The following is a 23,594-nucleotide window of genomic DNA, read 5'->3' as shown; positions in this document are numbered from 1 at the left end:
GGCAGGAAAAAAATCCATGTTGAGAATTCCTGCAACCAAACTAGTGATGGCTGAATGCCTTATGTGGCAGTTTTTAGATTAATAATAAGGCAGCATCTATCTTTGCACATCAGTACTTCATATCTGTACTGTATTAACTGAATATACCTTGGCTACATCACTCTAAGACTGACGAGAGAGATAGTCTTGGGTTGAGTTAGAGAGAGATAAAGAGATGGAGGGTGAAGAGCGCGCCGTAGGAAGATGGAGGAGTAGGCCAGCAGCAGCGCTTAGGTGGTGATTTGTCTTTGAGGCTCTGTGGTGTTGGTGTTGGCAGCGTCAGCTAAACAAGGCCATCTCATTTCCTGTTGTCTGCAGGAAGCAGCTGTCTGCTACCGCTACTGCTGCTGCTGCTACTACTCAGAGCCCCTGGTCATCAATCTCCCCTGTTTTAATTGGTCTGCACCACACTGCGACGGGCCAACACACACACACACACACACACACACACACACACACACACACACACACACACACAGACACACAGACACATACAGACACACACACACACACTGACAGAAATAGGTGCAGACATAAATGTGCATGCAAGCAAGACACGTGTGGATGCACACACACACACACACACACACACACGCACACAGACTGAACATCTGTAGGAAATATACACCTGCGTACCTCTGTCACACGCAGATAACCACTAATGAACATCGCACACGTTTTCATACATCAGAGTTGGCTTGAGCATTTCTGCTTATAATACATACTGAGCCTGCATGTTCACTAAATGCTACCATCCCTAGTGTGCATGCAGCATTCTTGATATCAATCATGTCTTTTTTCATGAATATTTTTACAGTCCTGTCGATGTATTGTAATGACAACAGGTCTACTGTAGAAGAAAAACGAGAGATTTAAATATTAATACTGCCTTTCTGTATTTCTGTAACTTTGTACATCTTCATTTTAATTTCTGTATTTGAACAAGTCAAACTCTCAGCAGAACATCCAAGATACAAACTGTTCTCTGGCTGTTTGTACTAAAACCCCTCTGAGGACACGATGGCAGCACCCACAGTGATTTTACTGGGATTAGCAGATTTGCAGCTGTAAGCCTTACATTCATATACAACCCCGGTTGTAATAGGCCTTTTTCACACGATTTGACCTTGGTATAGTATGAATATGAAAACAGAATATATATATATATAATAACAGTGGCTCCTGTGTAGCCTTGACAGTTTGTGTTGCAGTGAGCCAGCATGCACAATGCCAGGACGAAAGCTGCTAAATGGAACCCGACCATCATTAATAATGTTTTTTTGGACCTGTAGCATGACGTGTCAAAGTTTCTTCTGATTTCATAAGCCAGTTCGGCTGGTCGCTAATTCATTAATCAGCTCCAAAAACGTACAATCAATACTCACCCAAATCCCACTCAAATAGCCATACATAGTTTATGTTTTTTTGCTAGATTTTATACTTTAAGTGGATACTGAGGAGGCCCAGGTGTCCCTAAGGAGGATCCATATAGTCCAACAAAGTTCCCACAAAAATGAAAATTCAGTGATTATGTACTCACCCTTATGCAGATGGAAAGTTGGGTGAAGTTTCGTAGTCCACAAAACATTTGTGGAGCTTCACAGCGAAACAGCATCGCAGCGTTCTCCTGAACATCTGAAGTAGATGGGGACTTGTTTCAAAATGTAAAAACTGAAGAAAAAAAATTAAATATTTAATGGCTCTCTACAGCTCAACTTTTTTTCAAGCCTAAATCTTTGCTGTCGCTGCTAAGCTAAAAGCCCTTATCCCTCCTGAAATGGGTGCATTTCGAAATTAATTTGGGATCTCGGGGGTTCTAGTGACTTGGATTTTGCAGGACGAGCTGTATGGACCTATTTTATGTTTTAATTTTCATTTGTTTGTATACTTTTTAAAACAAGTCCCCATCTACTTCAGTTGTTGTTGTGAGAATGCTGCAATGCTGTTTTGTTGTTGAACTCCAGAAATTTTTTTGTGGAGTATAAAACTTCACCTGACTTCATCCATCAGCCTCAGGGTGAGTAGATAATGACTGAATTTTCATTTTTGGCTGAGCTTATCCTTTAAGGAATAGTGTGCTGATATTTCATCTCAAGACAGAAGCTTTTGGATTAATATCGGGATCACGAGTTTAATTCTGCTCATGCCTCTATACCTGTCTTTGGTAGAAACCTGTTTAAGTATCTTGTCACATCCTACAAAAACACTTTTACAAGTGCTAACTCACACAAAAATTGAAGTCTGTAGCCACGTTTCTATTTAATTGGGGAGCTTTGGCAAAGCCTCCGGGAAGCCTTTCTCTAATGATCTAAAAATATTTCTTTTTCATTTAAATGTGCACTGCTGATCTCTTCTTTTTCTTTATGTGTGCTGAGGTCAAGTTGAAATAATGGGGGGGAAAATAACTGATGGTTTATCTCACAGTGACAGTCCATTCTGTATGTTATCCATCGTGGTCTATACAGAGTCTGTGTTCGGTTACAGCAGGATGGACCTCTGTTTTATATCCTATTAGCCTCGCTGTCCCAAGGTAAGGTCCTGATTATGAAGCCCATTTATACCTGCTGCTGTAAGCATGTGGACACACACCACACACACACACACACACACACACACACACACACACACTCACATCATTTACATAATGCATTTTTGCAGCTTCCCATCGCCTTCCTCTCTTTCTCTCTTTTGTTCTCTTAAACAAACACACACTCATGCCCCCCTTACTCCTGCAAACACACACACACACACACATACACACACCCACACACACACACACACGCTCTCACACATGTGCAAACACACCGAAAGCCTTCAGCGTATGTGATGCAGCATGAGGGGCAAGGGCAGGGTATAAACAGCAGGGAGTCTGGCACAGACGTAGGCGGTGTGTGGGAAGACCATATGCATTTCACCAGGCACTGATGAAAACACGCTCGTACACTTAATCACACACAGTGTTGTCACATGAAAAAAAAAAAAACCCCAATATATTCACCCATCTCTTTCTTTGTGTCTTTGTCTTTCTCGTTCTCTTTCTTGCTCACACACACATACACATACAGCAAATCCTGTACAGGTTTCAGATGGTACACACCAACTGGAATCTTAATTCTTCCTCAAAACCGTTTGTGATTGGGGAAAAAAAAAACTTAAGTCAACTGGTCTTGCAGTGTGAGCTGGTGGAAAAAGCTGACACAGTGCCATCCAGTGGTGGTGGTGGTAATTGAAACATGTACCTGAGAAGTATATTTTTAAGCAATACATTTCGTGGCTAACAAAAGCGTTCTGGATCAAGCCTTTGGTTGTACAAAATGTCATTTTCCCTCATCCATCTTTTCAATTTTCTTCGTCTTTAATGCAGTTCTAAACCATGTGCTTTGAAACCTCTTGAGTAGGTCTTTATATTCTCGGGTGTGACTTCATTAATTTCACACCGCTGTAGAAATAAGTAAGTAGTGTGTATTGGAGTGTGTAATATTCCCCGAGAATTAATATTGAATGTGCAGTTGGATAACAATTAAGAGCTGCCGTTATAGCAGTTATTGTCTCCTCCATTGGAATAAAAGCTAATGTTGGTTGTGCCATAAAAAGCCATAAAGTGTCACCATCCATTACAATCCTCTTATGACTCTGGAATCGTCCCGAAATGACTGGGTAGTGCTGCGGGTAAGAATAATCGCATATAGATAAGTGCTTTCGAGTGTCATTGGATGTGGTGTATTGATGTATTGACATGTGGCTTTACATTTTTATGTCAGTCTATGAGTGTGAGTGCGTGCGTGCGTGTGTGTGTGTGTGACAAAGACAGACTGCACTCACTCTCTCCCTCTTTCTCTCTCGGTTGGCGGAGGTTCTGCGTGTCCTGTCCTTGGCGTGTGACAGGTCTTTACAGAACAAGCCTTCCTCTCTGGGCGGCGAAATCAGAATTCACCATAGCTGATGGGTTCGTGCCTGGGGGGAATTCTGGGAGATTTAAAAATGCTGACTCTCTAATCGATCTTAGCACACTCTTATTCTGCTGTCTTTCTTAAATCTTTGTCTTTATCCCATTCCTCTTTCGGCATCATTACGCCGCCGCTGCAGATAGAGATGGATGATGGGATCCCAACCCTTTCCATTTAAAGAAGCATTTGTTACCTTAGGTTTAGTTCCCAGTGGGAAACGAATTCCGAGCTGCTGCTATGAAACATCTTTGTGCCTGTCTGTTCTCATTTGTTTCAGCTATCGAAAAAAAAATCAAACCTTGGCTTTCTCTGAATAATCAGAGCCATTAAGATGCAGTGGGTTCGCTCATTAGCCAAATCCCTGTTGGTATAAATACATTATACCATCTAGGAAAGTTATTTCTTGATGTACATACACATAGGGCATGGCATCTACAATTATCCAGCTCCAGACCCAAGGCTCTGACATCTGTTTTCTAATGACAGATAATTACATGCTGTCAAGTGCAATCATCAGCAGTGTTGCTGCTAAGAAACTGGGGACTGGAGTGGGACTGGTGCAGCTATGTTGGTTCCAGTGGAGACAACGCACCCTGAAGGGAGCGCAGGGATGCTACGGCAAACTCTCTCTGAATTTGAATACGAGTCTGGGTGTGTAAGAGTGACTGTGCATATTCATTTGAGAGTGTGTGTGATGAGTTCCTGGCACATGTGAGGCTAGTAGTGAGTGGATGGACAAGTAAAGGTGAAGTCAGGCTATAGTCTTCTAGATGGACAAATTAATTTATTTTGTATTTTGTATCTGCCTTGTCTGAGCAGTTGTTGAGCCTCGAAAAATAACAACCTTCTGGGGATCAATCCCTCAAACCTTGACATAGCAACAGGAAGAGTGGCACTCAAAAACATATTATACCTAACAACCAATTTTATACAATCTGTCATCTTCTAAAGATGCTTTCATAAATTAGAACCTTTTAAAAAAAAAAGTGTAAATTGTGTCTATTTTTTAATCCGAAAGGTCAATAACCTAGAAGGATTAACCATTTCTGTGTCAACTAGCAATCATTGTCATTATGGATTAATCTGCCAATTATATATGATTGATTTTGATTTGATTTGTCGGTGGATTTAAGTCAAGACTTAATTAAAAAATGCCTTTTTAACCCTTTTATATCACATCCCTAGCCATATTGTGCATCTGGTGAACAACAACAGACAGATTGGGCAGAAATGTTATAACCAAAACATTTCCCAAATTAGACAAAAGCTCCATCATGTCAAGCATCTGTTTTTCTTTAATACGGTTGAGAATTGTTTATTAGCTGATTATTTATGTATTTATTGTAACTGATCAGTAGCAGTCACTAAATCAATTTGCACCAGCGTTACAAACTCCCTCTTGATCTTCTTGTCCTTTTTAAACATATAATTCTAACTCTCTTCTTGTAACTGACGCCTACTATCACAACATTTCCTGCGTGCCAGTCTGTGTAAATGTCTGCCACGGAATTTTTTCGGCCAACTGGAGGTTCTGTGTGTGTGAGGGTAGATAAGCAGATTATTTAAGGTTATTAAGATTTCACACACTGGGGCGAGTCTACACAGCGTAGTCGCTGCTGCGTCTCTGCAGCACCTCCACCACATCTCCTTAGCGACTTGGCTGACACCTCCACCACGTACAGCTGCCATATGGTTGACTGGTGTGTTTTGCTGTCACCTGGCAATGAAACCGACATTGTTAACGTCACATCACGGCCAATTATAACAGCCTCATAAGCTGAAGCGGACACAATTAGTGAATTCTTGTGGTTCTGAAAGGATTGAAAGCATTCTTCGAATGAGCGGTGTTTTTTCAAGTAAATGAAGGCTATTTAAGGAAGCATGCATGCAATTTATGGATTTTTCCACCATTAGATTGGCTTTTATGTAGTATAAAGTGAAGTGAGTAAGGCCTTTACTTATTTAACTGTACAGGGACATTTAATCCAGCAACAGAAAACAGCACTTGAAAGATGTTACTGGCTTTTGCAAATGCAAAGAGACGTGCTCAAAGAAAATAACTTTTTGGTAATATAGAGGAACTCCAGCCAGAGAAGCCCGGTCTCTTCTCTGAAATATCGAGCAGTAGCTCATGATAACTGGTGAAATGATGTCAATTTAGAGCAATGTAAAGTCAAGCTCAGTTGTAGCCCCGAGACATCAAATGAGTCTAGCTGTCATTCTTCGGTGAGAGGTCAGGCTGTCTCACCATGTTTCTGTGTAGGAGGTTTGGCTCCGAGTACGGGTTTCTGCAAATGGCCTTGTACTGCCTGCAAAGATAGCACTCTTCTGAGTTTTTGTGATTCATTTGCAGTTGAGAGAACTTGATGGCTTTTGACTGCGTGTGTACATTAACTTGTTTGGTGTCATTTGTTATCATCAGCATCATCTTCACCAGAAGCTGTTTTTCTCCATGCAGTATGTCAGCGAGGTAGACATTTTGAGGATGCGGTTGTAGTGATAATGAGCTGAGAGAGAATTTCTTTCCTGGATCCATTTGGAAATGTTTAAGCTCCACTCTGCTCTGCCCCGTGTTATTTATCCATTTGCATTTTCTCCCCCCTCACGACTTTATGTTCCAAATTATTTCTCTGAGCCTTGTCACAAAACATTCTGTTTAATGCATGTTTGTGTCTTGCTCAGTCAACTTATACTCTTAATGTGAACACTTAGGGGACACGTGCCTCGACAGTGCTTTTAGTCCGGTTACTGCGGCTAAACTTCCCTTGCAACACCCATGGGCTCCGTATCCTTGTGAAGCGGCCTGAGGCTCGGCTCCAGATGGCCGTCTGGATACACAAAGCCGTTTTACTGCCTCGTCCCTGCAACATTACTCAAACGTTATCACCCCTGCCTACAAAAATCCATCTGCTCACACACGCTAACTTGAAGATCCATCATCTTGACACTTGTATTGAAACAATGACAATAATGACAGCTCGAGATGGATCTCAGAACAACACGATGCACGCTTAAACTGGCAACTTTTGTCCTAAGATCGATTCTTGGAAATGAAGTTGTCAGCAGAAATTGTATTTTTCTTGTAAAGGAGGAGCGTTTAAGTTGTGCTCTCTACATATTTATGCACAGAAGCTGTATATCTGGCCCCCATTGTTTTGCAAGCTTGACGGTTTTAATGAGGCCACAGAAGAGTTTCTCCTACTTAACTTTCTGTTGTGGTGGAGTGTCAGCGGGGATCAATGAAGGATTTAGAATAGGTTTAGTTTCCTCGCTCACTCTGTCTTTCTCTTGCTCACTCAGAAACACAAGTATGCACGTGCACGTGCACATGCACACACACACACACACTCGCACACACACACACACTTGCCTCGACTCTTGCTGACTAATTGGGTACATATGCTGAGTAGTGTGATCTTGCAGCTTGTGCTCCATGTGTTTTTATGTGTGCCTGTGCATGCACCTGTTTGTATGTTTAAGCACGCTTAACTTAAGCTAATCAATCATCGACGTCTACTGATCTATAGTCCCTCTATAGACTGTGTACCCCTGGTTGTCTGCAGTGCTGCCGCCTCTTGGTTCCGACTCCCTGTTTCCAAGCAATGGAGTTTTCTCCTGCTTTTTACAAATGGCTTTGTCCATCCAAATCACCATCTAGAGTCATCTTTGTAGGCTCACTCTGGATTTATTTGTAGTTTCTGTCCACCCTTTTTCATGATTTTCTCACATAAAACATTTTTCTTTGTACTCTTACTGTCAGTCTCTCGCTTTTCTTAAGTTAGGGTCATATATATTACAAGTCTTGTAGGTCAAAGAATTCTTTTATGACGAGTTTGATTTATTTGTGCATTTATATGTGCTGAGCGCTTGAGGAAGCACTCGCTCTTGCATGGTTTGCCCTGTGGTGTGTGTGAGACTAGGCCAGTGACCAATGATTCCCTGACAAACGAGGTGTGCATGTGCCTCCACCAACCCATACATTACTGTCTGACCCTATCTGACCAACCAGGATCCAGCTTTCTGGGAGAAATCAGGGGGCATGCGTAGTTAAGCTCTGATTGTTTTATATCATAAGTGCTGTAAATAGCTTCTGTATTTGAAGCTATTCTACCAACTAGAATTTTCCTTAAAATTGTATTAAATCGTTAGGTTTTCTCTACACTTTCATTACTGTTGCACACAGTCACATCTGAGAGTTGCCTGGTATAACTAAAGTCTTGCACTAATGGCCCCAAGCAGCTCCACTGGAGCCCTTTTAGGTTAACTATCTTGCTCAAAGGCGCCTTGAGAGTCACAAAGCTTTCCAAAATGACTTCCCATGGCAGATTTTACCCTCCCAGTCGATGTTGGACTCACTGATGCAAAGTGACTGTGTTGCTGGTCACAAGCCTGTGTCTCATTGCTCCTGTGATAATGTTTCAAACACTTTGGTGGTGAATTAGCCTCTGTTCACAGGTGGGGTTAAGTCCTGGCTGTGCTAATGTTTGTTTATCTTGACTGTTCTGCACAGGTTCATTCAGGAGATAGAGATGAACATGGGGCCGGGCCAGGCCAAGCAGTGCCAGCTCCGAGCCTTCCTCACTTACTACATCAATGACCTCTTCCTCAACCAGGTTAGTGAAATGAAATGTATGCCTTTTATACTGTCTGACAGAGAAGCATACCAGCACTCACAGCGATGCTTTAGTTGAACGCTGGAACTTTCCCAGAAAAAAACATTTTTCATAATAAAAATCTCATCTGTGAGATACCGGTCACACTAAGTAACAAGTCACAGTCTGTTTGTGTTATTTAATAGCTGGAACCTTTCCTGTTATATTAGATTAGAACATTTCCACTGATGCAATTATTGGGCTTGTAGTCTTGAAAGTCAATTAGCTTTAAATGTTGTACTGTACAGCATAATTCTTTTCTCGAATGGAGAATTCATAACCCGCCTTACTCTGACTCCGTTGCCTTCGAATGTTGGGTTGGTTAGGTTAGGCATGAAGAGTGAGATTGGTTGGGGTTAGAGTAAAAATATCAGAGTGAGTCAATCATAGGCAGAGTAGGGATACAAATAATGACTCTCAAAAATGATATAATGAATTAACACAATGGCATAGTGCTGGTAAAATATTTCTGCATAATTTTAAACACCTCTTTCTCATCTTTTTATGTGCTGATGTCTTTCTTAGTGCTAAGCGTTTAGACATTACACAAAATATTAGAAACTGCTTTGAACTGTGTTGACTTTTGTTTACACCTTTTAAAAAATAATTGTTAAATCAATTCAAAAACACATTGAAAAATACAAAAATACACACACAAAAAAATATTCTAGCTTTATTCTTTTAATATGACTCACATATGTGAACTTTTCTTCAAACTGTTAGGTGCGAACAGAGATCAACAAGGAAATTGAGTCAGTGAGTAAGGCAGCTGACCCATTGAAGATCCTTGCCAGCGCTGATACCATGAAGGTCCTGGGAGTCCAGAGACCCCTGCTGCAGGTGAGGAACATCATCAACATCTACTGTATATTCTCAAAACACTGTGTAGGACAAAATACACATCGTACTGTATGCAGTTAGAAAACAAACAACCTGTTTGTTCGGCACCGTTTCCCCTTTGTATCCCTGCCCAATGGAGGAGGGCTCTCTTGAGTACAATCACCACCTTCCCTGTGATCTCAGTTGGTTCAGGGGCACACACACTCTCAGATCATCACACCCACCCTGCCATCTATCTCACAAGATCATAATTGCAGTTGAAATAGTGCTTGATCTTTGAGTTTATAGCCGTTGCTAACTGGTGGTTATATATACACACACACACACACACTTACGCACCGACTCTTGTATCTACCACTCACTGCCTCCTAGGGCCGTTTTCTACAGAAAGCAAGTCTGTGATTACGATGGCTGAACTAGCCAGAGAAGTAGAGAGTTTTTGGCTCAAATTCACTCTGCAGCCACACATGACACACACACCATGAGCGTATCACTGCATGACCACACAAGCAGCAAGGATGTGCTTGTCTTTCCTCTGGTCTTGCCCTCCCCTACAGTGCCCGGTAAAAAGAAAAACATGGAAGTCCCTCTCTGGAACCAATGTTTGGTTTGTCTGGTGTGGGCTACTGTAGAAACATGGCAGACTCCATGAAAGAGTACTCACTCCCTCTGTAGATATAAAGGGCTCACTCTAAGGTAAAGAAAAAACAAAGGTTCTTAGTTTCAGGTGATTATACACAAATGAAAACATATTTATGAATATTATATATTTCATTTCTGCCATTATATACCCCTAAATCCTACACACTGGACCTTTTCAGTATGCATTTGTCCATGTATGTGTCCTTGTTGGAGCTGTTTCTTTCACTTGTTCCCTTGAAAATTGTCGATTCACTCACATAAAAAACATTTCCTGCCTTACTTCTAGTGGTATTTTGCAAAGCAGATGTTGTTTTTTGAGTCGTGATGTTTTGAGATATCTACCTCTACAAATTTATTCTGCCACTGCAGTACAACAGAGATAAAATGGAATTTCATTTGTGCTGCTAAAAATTAATTTTAGTTATTTATTTATTTTTTCAGAGAAACAGTCCAAATTAAAACTTATCTATGAACTGGAAATGTTAACCAAAAAATTAACTGATAGTGACTGCCTCATTAACTGCACCACATTTAACCACAGGCTCATCTTGCTGATTTTGGCAGCCTTTCCTATTCAAAACAGGCTCATGGCAGGTTGAAGATTACAGCAGTGCCAAAGTCAAGATCCAGACAGTTGGCAGGATTTTTCTATGTCTCAGCTGTCAGATATTCTGATGTTTGGTGGAGTATGGCTCTCCGTGTCGACAGTATTGTAAAAGAGTACGTTTCTCACGCACACATATTTTTTTGACAGGTCTGTGTGTGATGTGTGTGCGTTTGTCTTTGTCCACGCGGTTGTCAAGAAAGACAGTGTCCCAGAGAGGTAGTTTTGTTTGTGCTGTGGGTGTTTGTGTGGCATTCCTTGGATATGTGTGTGTCAGTGTGTGTGTTTGCTTCTGTCAGAGCCTTCCCGTCTGTGTGCCTGGTTCTCTCACAGGGAGGGAACAGCGGTGGCAGATCATTACAGAGAGAGAGACCGTGGGCGTTTGGAGTTCAGCGGGGTTTGTTTACGGCTCGGGCCCCTCCTTAACGAGGAGTGCAGCATCTTGCTAATTATGCTGCTGTGGCTAATGAGCCTTTCTGCTGATAGTGAGGAGTGCAATAAAACACTCCTTTTGTTTGGGCTTTTTGCCTTTTTAATTGGGCTAAATAAAAGAGCCTTCCGCTCTTCTTCTCCTGCCATTCACATTCGAGGGTCAGGATGGCATTCGTGTGTGTTTTTCCGTACTTTTTCATGTGTGTATTTGTATTCATGTGGGTCTGTTTTGCTACCTGTGCGTGGTTGTGTTTTTGGTCTCCAATTTGAGAGCCTTCCCACTGCTTTCTTTCATGGCCTTCATCTACTGTGTCACTGTTATGAGAGACTCTTTTCTTCATTGCGTTGTTTTTATTCATTTAGTTGTCATGAGAGCCTTGGATAAAGGGCTGTGACACCTTTTTATGCAGAAAATATTAACTTAAGTAGGTTTTTGGGTGTGCACAAAATACTAAATGTCAGGAGCTTCTGACTGGCCATTTGGTGAATCTACCAACTCTAACTGACATGGATAATTAAAGATTATAGTGACTGTAGTATATAATGGACTATAACTACAAAAAGAGTTCCCAGTAATGGAGCAGATGTGGTTGTGTCTCTCCATATCTATGCATGTCACTGTATGTGCTCCCTGTAAGTGCCATGATACTTCCTGCGCCAGGTGTTATCAGAGAGAGACACACACCGCTGGCATCAGCGCCAGCGCGGGTGACAAGAGGGAGAGAGCTCGATATTGCTACACCACATTAAACACACTCTCTCATACACCTTGGCTGGAGCCACATACGGGACACCATAGGGGAGCACATTTTATGGACGCATCTGCTCTCCGCAACCACTGAAGCACACATTAATGTGTGCAATAGTTCCAATTGGAAGATAGCGTTTAGCATGTGTGGTTTTGTATGTTCTGGAAACGGGCTGAGGAGTTTAAGAGCCAAGCAGAAATGTAATGGCGCACATGCATATGCCAGTGCACACAGATCTTTTTTAAGACTCATGGATAGCTGCATCACTCCTGCCGCTTTTCCATATACAAGAAAATGTGTATTATTTTCTGACCCTCTGCTCTAGGATATGGGATAAGCTTACCTCTGGTCCTCTTTTGCCTCCGCCTTGCAGCATGAAGAGAATATTTATGGATGCATTTCCATAGCATTAACTTTTGGAGTGGACCTATATTATTAAATACATTAATGTTATATGAATTATTTGACCCTTTGTCAGTGATATCTCCCCAGCAGAAATGGACAAAGTGACTTTGTGGAGACACCGCACATGAGTCAAGGTGAATATCACACCTTAGGTGTGCTTAAACAGCCCATAATAAGCAATACACATGCAGTCTGGGCTTAGGTTAATAAGAAATATTGATACCGGCGATGATTTGCCTATCACATGGCACCAGCAGTGTCAAATTCTGCATATATCATGTACGTATATTAAATAATAATGATATGATTATGAGTCTGACACAGGCTATATATTGTCCACTAGGAGCAGGAGATAAGGGCTGACTGGGACAGTATATAGTTCAGAGGGAAAGGTTAACGTCCATCCGTGTGTCTGTGTGATAGCATAGCCTCAGCTGATAAATCTCCGGAGAAACAGTGGTGTTAAAGAAACAAGGGAGGAAACCAAGCCACACAGCTTTATATTTTTCTATATCTTTGGCTTATTTGATATCTGGCTTTCTTTCTCGCTTGCTTGATGTTTCTTTTGCTCTCAACCTTTCATCTATTGTGACCATTTTTATCTCGCTCTTTATTCTTGTTTTTCTCTCATTTTTTTTTTCATGAACTAGGCTCCAGTGCACAAACATACACGCCGCGAGCCCTAGCAGTGTGATGCTATCTGTCCAGCTTTGGTGTTGCCACTGATTGATTCATTTAATTAGAGTTAGATTGAGGGAAAAACGGCAGAGGGGGAGAGAGAGAGAGATGGGGAATAGAATAGAAGGAGAATGTAGGATAGGGAGGGTATGGTCACTCTGTTGGATAGCTCTGGAGATTGGCTCCATTAATCTTAGTAGCCCCCCCCCCCTTTTGTCCCCTTTCTGTAACACACTAACATACAAGCATACACACAATGTGCACCTACAGCTTCACATAAGTGCAATGGAAAAAACCTGCCAAAACACCAAACGGGTGACTGCATTTCCATGCCCAGAAGACAGCAGTGTAGAGCCACCTGCATGCCCACTCATAGGGTGCGGTTGTGTTTCCATGAGTGCAGATGAGTTGTTTACTTTCTGCTTGTTTACTTCATCAACCAAGACCACACTAGAGCCATAATTACATTACACATAGGTCCTCTCTTTTCAGCTAAGTGTCATTCAGCTTTTCCTCCAAACAATAGTTGCTTTTTTGTATCTGCATATACCAGCGTGTGTTTGTGTCTGTGCAGTCACTGCCCCTACATTTTTATTAATTCAGTACGTGCCTGTATTTGCCTGTTTTTGGGGTGTTTGAATACGCACATAACTTGTTCTGGAGCCACATAAAGACTGGTTTCATTCTCTCACCGTCAGCTGCCAGAGCACTCACTGCATTACAGATATGCTGAGCTGCCAATGGCCTGCTAATGATGTTGACCTTTTAAATTTCATATTCACATGTAGCTTTGCGAGAGAGGAGCTATACACACATCTACACGTGTTACAGGCACACGCACTAGCACATCCACCTCCAATAACAGTAATGACACTGACCTTTTTATTTGTGATGATGTGTGTAGGCAATGTTTATTTGTGGGGGGTTGATCGCTTCCTGTTGATTGGCTCCCTGCTGCCCCCACTAACACACATACGCACACACAGCAGAGATTAGAGGTTGGAGGGGCGGGTGGGGGGCCTTCTCTTTATTAAGGAGACTCTCAGCACCCTGCTCCCATCAGCAGACACAGCAATCACAACACAATACACCTGTTAGCAGCATCAGCCGTGCCCTGTGATTGGGACACAAGTGGGAGTGGGAGGAAAGGGGAAAGAGGGTGGTATGTATGCACACATGCACACACATGCATGCGCTACCCACACACAGAGACACAAACATTACCAGAAACAAAACCAAATCCGTTTCCCAGGTCTATTAGTGGAACGTGAATCTGAAAGCGAAACACCCCATTTTAATTCTGCCAAAATAGGCCTGTTCACACTGAAATAAATATCCCAAATGCTTTTCCATTTAGTCCAAATAGTTTCTGGAGCCCTCTCCTACATTATCTGTCTTGAAATGGATTGTGCCTAAGCATCCAGTTGACAATTTTACAGCTGTTAAGAGTTATCAAGGAATGAGGCACCTCAATAAAAAAAAAGAAAAATACCGCTCTTACTCGCAGCAATTTTGGCTGCACTTGAAATGAGTCCCTCCAATCTCCTTTTCCTCCACTACCAAGAGAGACAACGTTGTAATCACTAAGACAACGTGGCGGGTTCCAGCAGATTATTTGATTTTACGTTTCCACCTCAGCCTTACTTGAACTTAGATGACGTAGTGTATCTCAAACAGGTTAGAATCATACTCCTGCTCTTTAAAGGTCAAGAAGAGCTTGTAGAATGAAAGGATAATTTGAACCATTTACCATCACATATCTTCATTTTCATTTTTTTAATATTAATATATATTTAGATATATTTTTGTACAGGGTCTTTGTATTTGAATAATAATCCTAAATGCTATGCTGTGTGTCACATCCTACAGTATTTAATAGTATTTTTTGATAAGCTGTTTCCTCCGATGTTGAAGAAGTTGCTTTTTCCTATTAAATGGACTCAAATCCTGATCATTTTTTTGAGTCTAGCTCACCTCAGAGCCTTGTTTCTGTTCTGCCTCCTCTCTCACCGCTCAAGGTGTAACAATCCTCACCACCCACCTTCGCCTGGTTATCTCACACCAAACACAAATACTCCTGAGGCTCGCGCCCAGCTGCCCTGGGCCTCCAACCTGCCTCCGCCATTGAAATGTTCCTCTCTCACAACTGTGACACGGCTGTGCTTTGTTGATGCTGTTTATATATTTATATCAATATAATAGATATATATTGTACATAATATATGTGTGTTTGTGCTTGTCTCTGTGTGCGTAGTGACAGAGCGAGCATTTAAATGAGCAGTGAAAAAAACAGCCTCGCCAACTACAGCCTGGGGTAGTACAGGTTCACATCATGCAGCGCTACCACTGACAGAGTCTCTGTGTGTAACGAGACATAATCTTTGCCTTTGGAGTGAGTGAGTTAGAGAGAGAGAAGTTGAAATGTCAGCGCTACCACAAACATGCCCTTTGGTTTGAAGGGAAGAAGGTTTTGGCTGTGGGCGCCTGATAAAAGTTACAGCTTGAATTTTTAGAAGCAAGTCAGTGCTCTGAATTTGCAAATGACAATCTTTGTGCTGCTGTGAGCACACACGCAGTAAGTGCACGTGTGCCTGTGTGTGTGCTCGTGCACCAATACAATGGCTCCATATGGGCCTAATGGGGCACAGGGAGGAACATTTACAGCCCACACAGAATGCATTAAACAACATTATAATTTCTCTTTCACTCTCCCTTTTTTGCTCACACAAACCAGTACTGGCCTAACCCAGTTTTTTTGTGATTAATAATTCAGAATAACTGATGATAGTAAGTGATAAATAATTATACGTAATGCTAAGGGCATCCGTCTCACATCCACCAGAAGGCAATGCTGGTTGCAAAAGATGCAAGAGGATCATGGAGTGATTAGTAAAAATGACTTTTGGGTTACCATGTTGAACCAAATCTGAACTCTCGGGTGATTCCTGGGATTAGCATACCCAGACGCTCCATTTTTCACCCCGCATTTGTGTTTTTTGTGTGGGTGTGAAAAGGGTGTGTGTAATATGGAAGCCCATCTGTAATCAGCCAAGTGTGATATTGCTCCTCATCTCTCAATTAGAACACTTACAAACACTGCGTTAAGCTTTGCATCAGAAGTGGTGATGTTGGGGGTGAAAGAGAAGATGTCTTCCTTTAATAATTCAATTTAGTCCACCCAGAAGCCATGTATGTGTCTGTTTACTTCATGGCGACATGTTTTTAATGCCATACTGTGAACATCAAAGCTGAAGTGCATGTGAACATCATTATTTGACTCTCATTCTTTCGCTCCTTCCAGTCCAAAATGAATCATTTAAAGGGAAACTATCAGATTTGTATCACTAGAGTGTGGGTAGGCAAATAAACAATGGTAAACTCCCCTCCATGTTGCCTGCGCCCAGAGCTCCCTGCTCATTTGCCGGCAACTTTTGCTGGCCCTGGGGCTGTTGTTTGAACCATAGATTTTACTTGTGCATTTTTGTATGCCTGCCTCCATGAACACAAAGTATATAGAAGTCGGATCAAGAGAGAGCAAAATAAGATCTAACTGTCGACATCAGGCAGTTCTGAGCAAATATGAATCAAGACAGAGGCATTATACAGAATGAACATTCAGTTATTATTAATTATTGACAAGTTCTGGCTCTCTCCCCATTCATTTAGATCGGGGCCTGGTATAGCCCAAAATAACAGCCCAGGGACATTGCCAAGATGGTTGCTGAGTGGCAAGACTTGCCTAAAAGGACTTTGATTGCGATTATGTAACTGCATTGCCTATTTCTTGCTTTAGAAACACATTTTAGTGGACTGTGTATGTGCAGTACGAGAAGATGTGTGGCCTTTCCTGCTTCAGAACGTACAATACCACAGCTCTTTCTCACTGGCAACACAGGGAAAAGTGATGAAATACTCCTTTAATGATAGGCCGCTACCACATAACGTGTAGCCGTCTTTTGCCAAGCTTTTCTTGGAAATTATACACACTTCAGTAGACAAAGGCAGGCTTGTCAAAGCTTAAACAAACTTGAATGCACAAACCTACAAAGAAGCATGTGTTGCGGTTGAGCAGGCGCAAGCATGAGGGCCATCCGGTGTGTGTCAGGGGAGGCTTCGAAGTGTGGCTCGACTCTGACGTTGATGAATGATCTGTCAAGACGATGTCCCACTCATGCCCAGCTCCCCCTTTTACCCAGGAGAGGGACAGCCTCAGTGTGCGTGTGTGGGGAAAAGGGGACTTATCTTTGCATGTCTTCTTGTTTGCGTGGGCGTGTGCAGTTGTGTACACGCGCCGCTGAGTGCGTATTATTTTGGCAACCCTCGGTCACACATGTGAATGACACGGCACAGGCATTACACGAGTCAGCGGTTTGGGTTCAGGGTGTGAGTGAAATGGCAAAGAGCACGGGGTTAAACACTCTGACCCCTGCGCAACCTTGAGAGGCACCCCATTATTATAATGGGGAAACCCATGATCCGTTTCCATTTCAAACCTGAGGCCCTCGAGTCCCCCCACAGCTTAGAAAACACACAACTGTCATTCACACACTGCGCGTACTCAGATATCCTAAGTGAGCTTGAGTGGATAAAATGCTCTCCCTTTTCCTTTAAGCCTCAGAATGACACCTCGCATTTATCAGGCAGAAAATAGCAACAAAAAGTATTTTACAGATTACATCCCTGCACTTGTACTATTTTGATGCCATGTCCCTGTGTTTTGCTTTTTACTCACTCAACCAGAGGAAATAACTACTTTTAGCACCAGCTCAGGGTGGTTTCGGGAGTGATGACCGCGCATTAGCAGCTCTTCCACTCTGAGTGCTAGCAACGCCTTGTTGCTGTCATTAAACCGCTATGGATGCGGTCTTCACTCTCAACGGCAGCAGTTTACCCCAGCAAATTTCTCAGATCCATTTTCAAGACGCCAGTCTAATTTTCCTTGATAATTATGCTTTTATGTGGTAATGATGGAAAAGAGTAGAGGCAAAGTGCAACTGAACTCAGTTTCTGGGGTAATGTAATACCATGTAGTAGAATTATGAGAGAAATATGGGTGTTTTTTACTTGATTGCGCAGCATGCTGACCTTTTAAGCGTGAAACATTAGAAAGAGAGAGGGAGAGAGTAACACAAACATAGATGGAGAAGCCTCCATAGTGGATGATGTCTCCCATGTAACGGTCAAGTAAGATAGAGGAGATGTAGCAGAACACGCTCTCGCTACCACTCTCCCTCAGCCCTCCCTTTCTCAATCTGTCCCTTGATTACTTTTTAATGATTTCTGCAGCCTGAGACAAATGGCTGTGTTAAATGAGCAGAATTAGACAAGGGAGCTGGGCGCAAGAGCATTTGTTAGAGCAGGAGTAATGGATCGGGCATGCATTGTTTACTCTTCTCCATTCACTGGCTTGGCCGGCAAGTCCAGGGAGCAAGACTGAGGGCCACTGTTATAATTCTGACTGCGCATTAAGTTTTTGACAATAACACATTGTTATCATCTCTAAATTTCCAAATGTTGCTTTTCTTTTACTTTTTTAATGATCTTTGCAAAGTCTTTAAATTCAAAACTTTATACTATAAAGTGGAATTACTCATATTTGCCCACATTTTTAATTATGAATCTCACATATTTTAACGTGTAAAAATCCAACTAATGCAATATTTATCACATTCCGGTGAGACTAAAATTAATTATTTCCTAATATAACAGAGACTTGAAAGTATCATTTGTTTGGGTATTCTACATTTGCTCTAGTGTTTATGGCATCTACTATAAATTCAGTTCTTGATCCTAATAATTTTTGCTGTAGCAGCAGTCCAGTTTTCCCAAATGGATTGTTGCTGTGTAAATACTGAATCAATCCAGTTAATTTTATCTAAAGAATCTAATTTGTACAAAGTCTATTGGGTTATAAAACTGTAATGGATTTATACTGACTGCAGAAGTCTGTCATGCTGTAGTCTCCCTGAGCCACCCACTGAATCCCTCGCAGCCTCAGCAGTGCTGACCCTTCAACCTGACCCTCTTGGAGAGTAGGCAAGTGTAAAAAAAAAAAGTCCCTCCAGGCATATTATTATCACTGTGTCATCAGAACCAATGCTTTTTTTTTTTTTTTTTTTCCTTTTCCACAGTGTTACTTAAGAGGTTTACAGCCCCTCCAGCCAACACTAAGATGTTGTGCTAGCCCCCGCCAGAGCCACACTAACAGCTAACCTTCCTGCAGGGTCTGTGTATTTCTTCCTACCCTGGCAGACTGACAGGAAGTCAGGCATGGACAGTAAAGGGTGCTCCCTTGGCAGAGACGAGGCCTTGGTTAGCACTCCATGGGCATGGGCACTGCTATGGATCATTACTTCCCTCAGTGGAGTGGCTGCTGTTTGTGTGTGTGAGCATATGTGTGTGTTTGTGCGCTTATGTGCATGCTTGCCTGCTTGTGACAGAATGAGCGAGGGGGGAAACCGAAACACAGAAAGAGCTATTAATATTAATGTCATTCTATCGCATCAGGGGTCTCCTCCATATTTTTTGATGATCAATTACAGTCACTACTGCCCCCTACAGTCCTCTCAGAAACTCACTACTGGTTTTGGACATTTAAAAAAATGTTTTATTAGCACTGAAATAACCGAGATAATACTTATCGTTGTATCATACTATACAGTCTGGGGCTTGTACATGTTAATTTTTTTTTTTTTTTTCTTTGGCCAGCCTCAATATGTTGTTATGGAAGACTGATTCATTGAGTTTGTGCCTAAATATTACATTTTCACTCTTAACCATTTGTGTGAATAAACAAAATGTTGATGATCATCTGGTTGTCGGCGTTTTCTGCCTGGTTTTCCACTAAAAAGCAGGTACAGTACTAGCCTCTGGACTCGTGTACTCTCTACTTCTGCAGTTGTTTGCACCACAAACCACAGATGATTTCCATTTTATTCATCTTTGACAAAGCTATTAATTTTTCCATTTCCCACCTAAACAATGGAACTCCGTGTTAAGTTTACATAGGAAGAACAGTGAAATGAATATTAAGAATCTATGAATAGAAATCATGTGTTTAAGATTACCTCTCTGTGTATCTTTGTGGGATTCCTCTGCTGCACACACAGCACTGCTTTCGTAGTCTTAGCGTGTTTCAGAGTGAATGCGGCAAGGCTATCACCAAACTAATAGCAAGTTATCACTATTATTGGAGATGTAGGATAGATTGGTTAAGTGCTGGGAGCAGGCAAACGGGAACACACTGAGTTGTAATCTCATTTAACAGCTCTTGAATTGCTCAAAGGTGTGCGTTTTGAAAAGTTTCCTCGCCGTGTGTATGTGTGAGTGCGTCTGGGGATATGAAGCTGCTCTGCTGTTCCCGGGCCAGCTATTAGTCACGCAGGAGTGGCTAATCTGTAATGGCTGCTGTCACAGCCCTGCCGTGGCTCCTGGTGATGGGCGCACTGTGACAAATGCACACACACTCACTTTCAGCCTGAGAACACACACAGCACAGAAGTTCAAAAACACACACAAATATGTGCACCCGCGCTGATTCACTTACACACAACGGATCATCCATTCCACCAGTACAGTGTTACGACTCCTGACAAGCTCTCCAGCACCAGTCATCAGTCCAGCCGCCGGTGACAGATAGACATGTGAAGTTGGAGCCATCCTGTCGTATTTGCACCGCGGCAGACTGGATCTGACCGGGCTTTTGCATAAAATCCAATCCTCTCAAATTCCTCCATGTCTTTTTACTTTGTCTGTTTTTCCTCTCTGGAACATTTTTCTCTCCTGTTTCTGCCTCCAGAGCACGGTGGTAGTGGAGAAGTCCATCCAGGATCTGATGAGCCTAATGCAGGATTTGAGTGCCTACTCCAACCAGTTCCTTGAGATGGTGTGTGACAAGCTCAAAGAGTACAAGGAAATCTGCAACACAGCCTACAGGTAAAGGATGGGAGAGGCTAGCTCACATGCAATTTTGTAATTTAAATTTCTATTTATTAACTTGTGATAAGTAGGATTTTCTGATCAATAGGCCCTAAAAACCACCAGGTCACTATCACTGTCTAAAATGGCCAACATCCATCCAAACAAAATGAATATGGAACTAAGTTTGAATTGGTTCTTACTTTTTACACTGATGCTGTGAAAGGCCATCCATTTGTGCTCCCGTGGGACCATGTAACACCTGGCCAGGTAAAGGGGGGGACCTAGAGAAAATGGAGGGATAAGAGAGGGAGTGATGAAGGGGGCGGGAGACGCAGGAAAGGACTGACAGACTGCTGGGAGTCCATCTGGACTCTGTCACAGGTCAGCCTCAGTCTCACCGGGGCCTCTGAGTGATAAAGACAAGGCCAACAGAGGCTGCCAATGTGTATGGGCGTAATTGTGTTTGTATTCGTGAGTATGCTGTGTACGTGCGTTTACACATGAACAAGTCTGTGTGTAGATGTGAAACCCCTAGAGAGCTTGTCTCCCCTGTACATGGTATTAGTATGATATTAATTGCAGAACCAAGCAGTTTCTGCAACCCAGACATGTGCAGACAAAGCAAATACATGTTGGCAGTCTGCCCCAATTTCTCTACGCGCCAAATCAGAGCTGCTGTAATACTATTTTACATGCCAGCACAGATGCTCGTGAACCCTGTGTTCAGCCACCTGACTAATACTGATAGTAGTCTGTCTGTAAGATTAGTATTATGCAGCTAAATCATTTGTAGTTACTGTACAATTGCTTAGTGGTAGTCTGACATTTTTCAAGTAAAATCTCTTGACAACCTATTAGATGTATTGCCATAGACTTTGGTGCTGACATTCTTGGTCTGTAGAAGGTTAATTATATTAACTTTGGTGATTCCTGACCTTTCATTTAGTGCCAACAGCAGGACAAATCTAAATTGTTACCATCACCTAAATATATGTCCAGATACCTCTAAAACTAACACATGAATTCACTTCAGCCTCTGTTGCATATTTTTACCATTTAAGCAAATTAAACTTGTTTCTTATCGTTATGAATTCTGTCCGTTAAGAGCAACAAAAACAAATATTTATACTGTGTGTTGTGATTTATAACTTGCCTGAGTTTGTCTGCATGTCATTATGTGTGTCTGTGTGTGTCCTCAGGGGTATAGTCCAGTGTGAGGAGAAACTCACCATCAGCGCCTCCTGGTCTAAAGATGAGGACATCAGTCGTCTGCTCCAGTCACTCCCCAACTGGGCAAACATGGCCCAGCCCAGACAGACCCGACAGAAGAGAGAGGATGAAGAGGACTTTACTCGGTACACACACAAATACACACAGAACTCAATGTACTAGTGCATGTAGATGTATAATTCTGTCATAAATAGGGTTGGGTACCATTCAATACTGGATGTGCAGATACAGTATACCAGATACACTGTAAATAGGCAGATATACTACAGATATATCTGGACACAATCATTCTAATTTGAACCAGTTTATCTGGACAGTACCCTATTGTAGTCATAAAGAATCTATACTCAGACAAGTTGGATAACAAGCACACCTACTCGTGCACTATACACACACAAACAAGCAGAGGTGGACACTGACTCACTCTTGAGTAATCATGCAAGTAATCCCGCCCTCCTGTCTTTGCTCCCCTTTATTCACATATTATTGAACCCTCTGTTGTTGACTAAGATGCGCCCATAAAATAAGTCATGATTGCTCTTTTAAACACCCTCTATCTGAACGTAGTGAGGAAACGAGGGAAGAACAAAATAGGAAAATATAAGGAGGGAGCAGACGGAGGCGAGGAGGGGGGGTCAGTCTTATCGAAATTGCCTTTGAATGTGCGCACTCTTCAGGGAACACTGGAGCTCATCGGAGCGGAATAGTAAAGTAAATAAATAAATTGGTTATGTGGCCAAAGAAAGTCAATCTGTTGTGTACGTGCTCCCTCCCTCTCTCACACTCCCTGTCTCAGGCACACTCGGAAACGCATACACACACACACACACACACACACACACGGTGAGAGCTCAGAGATAGCAAGAGAGAGACCATAAGGCTGTTTGATTTGAGAGCCGTAGATGTTTTCATCACTATGAAAGGGGGATTAGCTTCTGCACGACCGGCAACCCCAGCGCTTTAATAAAGCCTCATTAATAAGCTACACATGCCTATGTGCGAGTGAGAGAATGTGCGTTTGTGTGTCTGGTGTTTTTCTTTTCGCCCGTCTGTTGTTCAAAGCATTTTGAACTTGTGGGCATCCTGGTGACTCTGGAGGCCGGTCCACATGCCATGTGTTTGCAGCACTGCGGTGTTGAAATTATCCAACTTCCCCGCTCTCTCGCCATCTTTTCTTGCCAGTAACCAAAGTCAATTATCCCTCCAAAACCACAAGTGCTTGCAAATGTAGTGCAAAAGAGGTTTTGATCTCTGTGTCTTTGTTTTTCCACCCTGTAAATCTCTGCCTTTTGTTTGTCTGTCTTCTGTTTCCAAGTATCCCCGATTACTTTTCTCTCCCACCAACTGTTTAGCTCCTCACAACTCCCTCCTTTTAAAGTAAATAAGATTACAAAGTTTTCTTGACACTGTGTCTATCCTCCCATTACTCTTTCTGTGGCTGTATCCAAATCTCCAC

At 42.2% G+C, this 23,594-nt stretch overlaps 1 protein-coding gene across 1 annotated transcript in view; it reads left to right on the top strand.

The window, feature by feature from the left end:
- Window positions 1-23,594, top strand: part of exoc4 (exocyst complex component 4) — a 117,188-nt gene that overhangs the window by 65,118 nt on the left and 28,476 nt on the right. The window contains exons 12-15 of the mRNA XM_084346304.1: window positions 8,497-8,599; window positions 9,362-9,478; window positions 20,787-20,923; window positions 22,108-22,263. Of these exons, the coding sequence (XP_084202430.1) occupies window positions 8,497-8,599; window positions 9,362-9,478; window positions 20,787-20,923; window positions 22,108-22,263 (513 nt within the window). The remainder of the gene's footprint in view (window positions 1-8,496; window positions 8,600-9,361; window positions 9,479-20,786; window positions 20,924-22,107; window positions 22,264-23,594) is intronic.

Source organism: Pagrus pagrus, assembly GCF_965226575.1.
Source record: "Pagrus pagrus genome assembly, chromosome: 23".
Classification (NCBI taxonomy): Eukaryota; Metazoa; Chordata; class Actinopteri; order Spariformes; family Sparidae; genus Pagrus; species Pagrus pagrus.
Note: the sequence above shows the minus strand (reverse complement) of the source record. Positions and strands in the feature narration are given on the sequence as shown.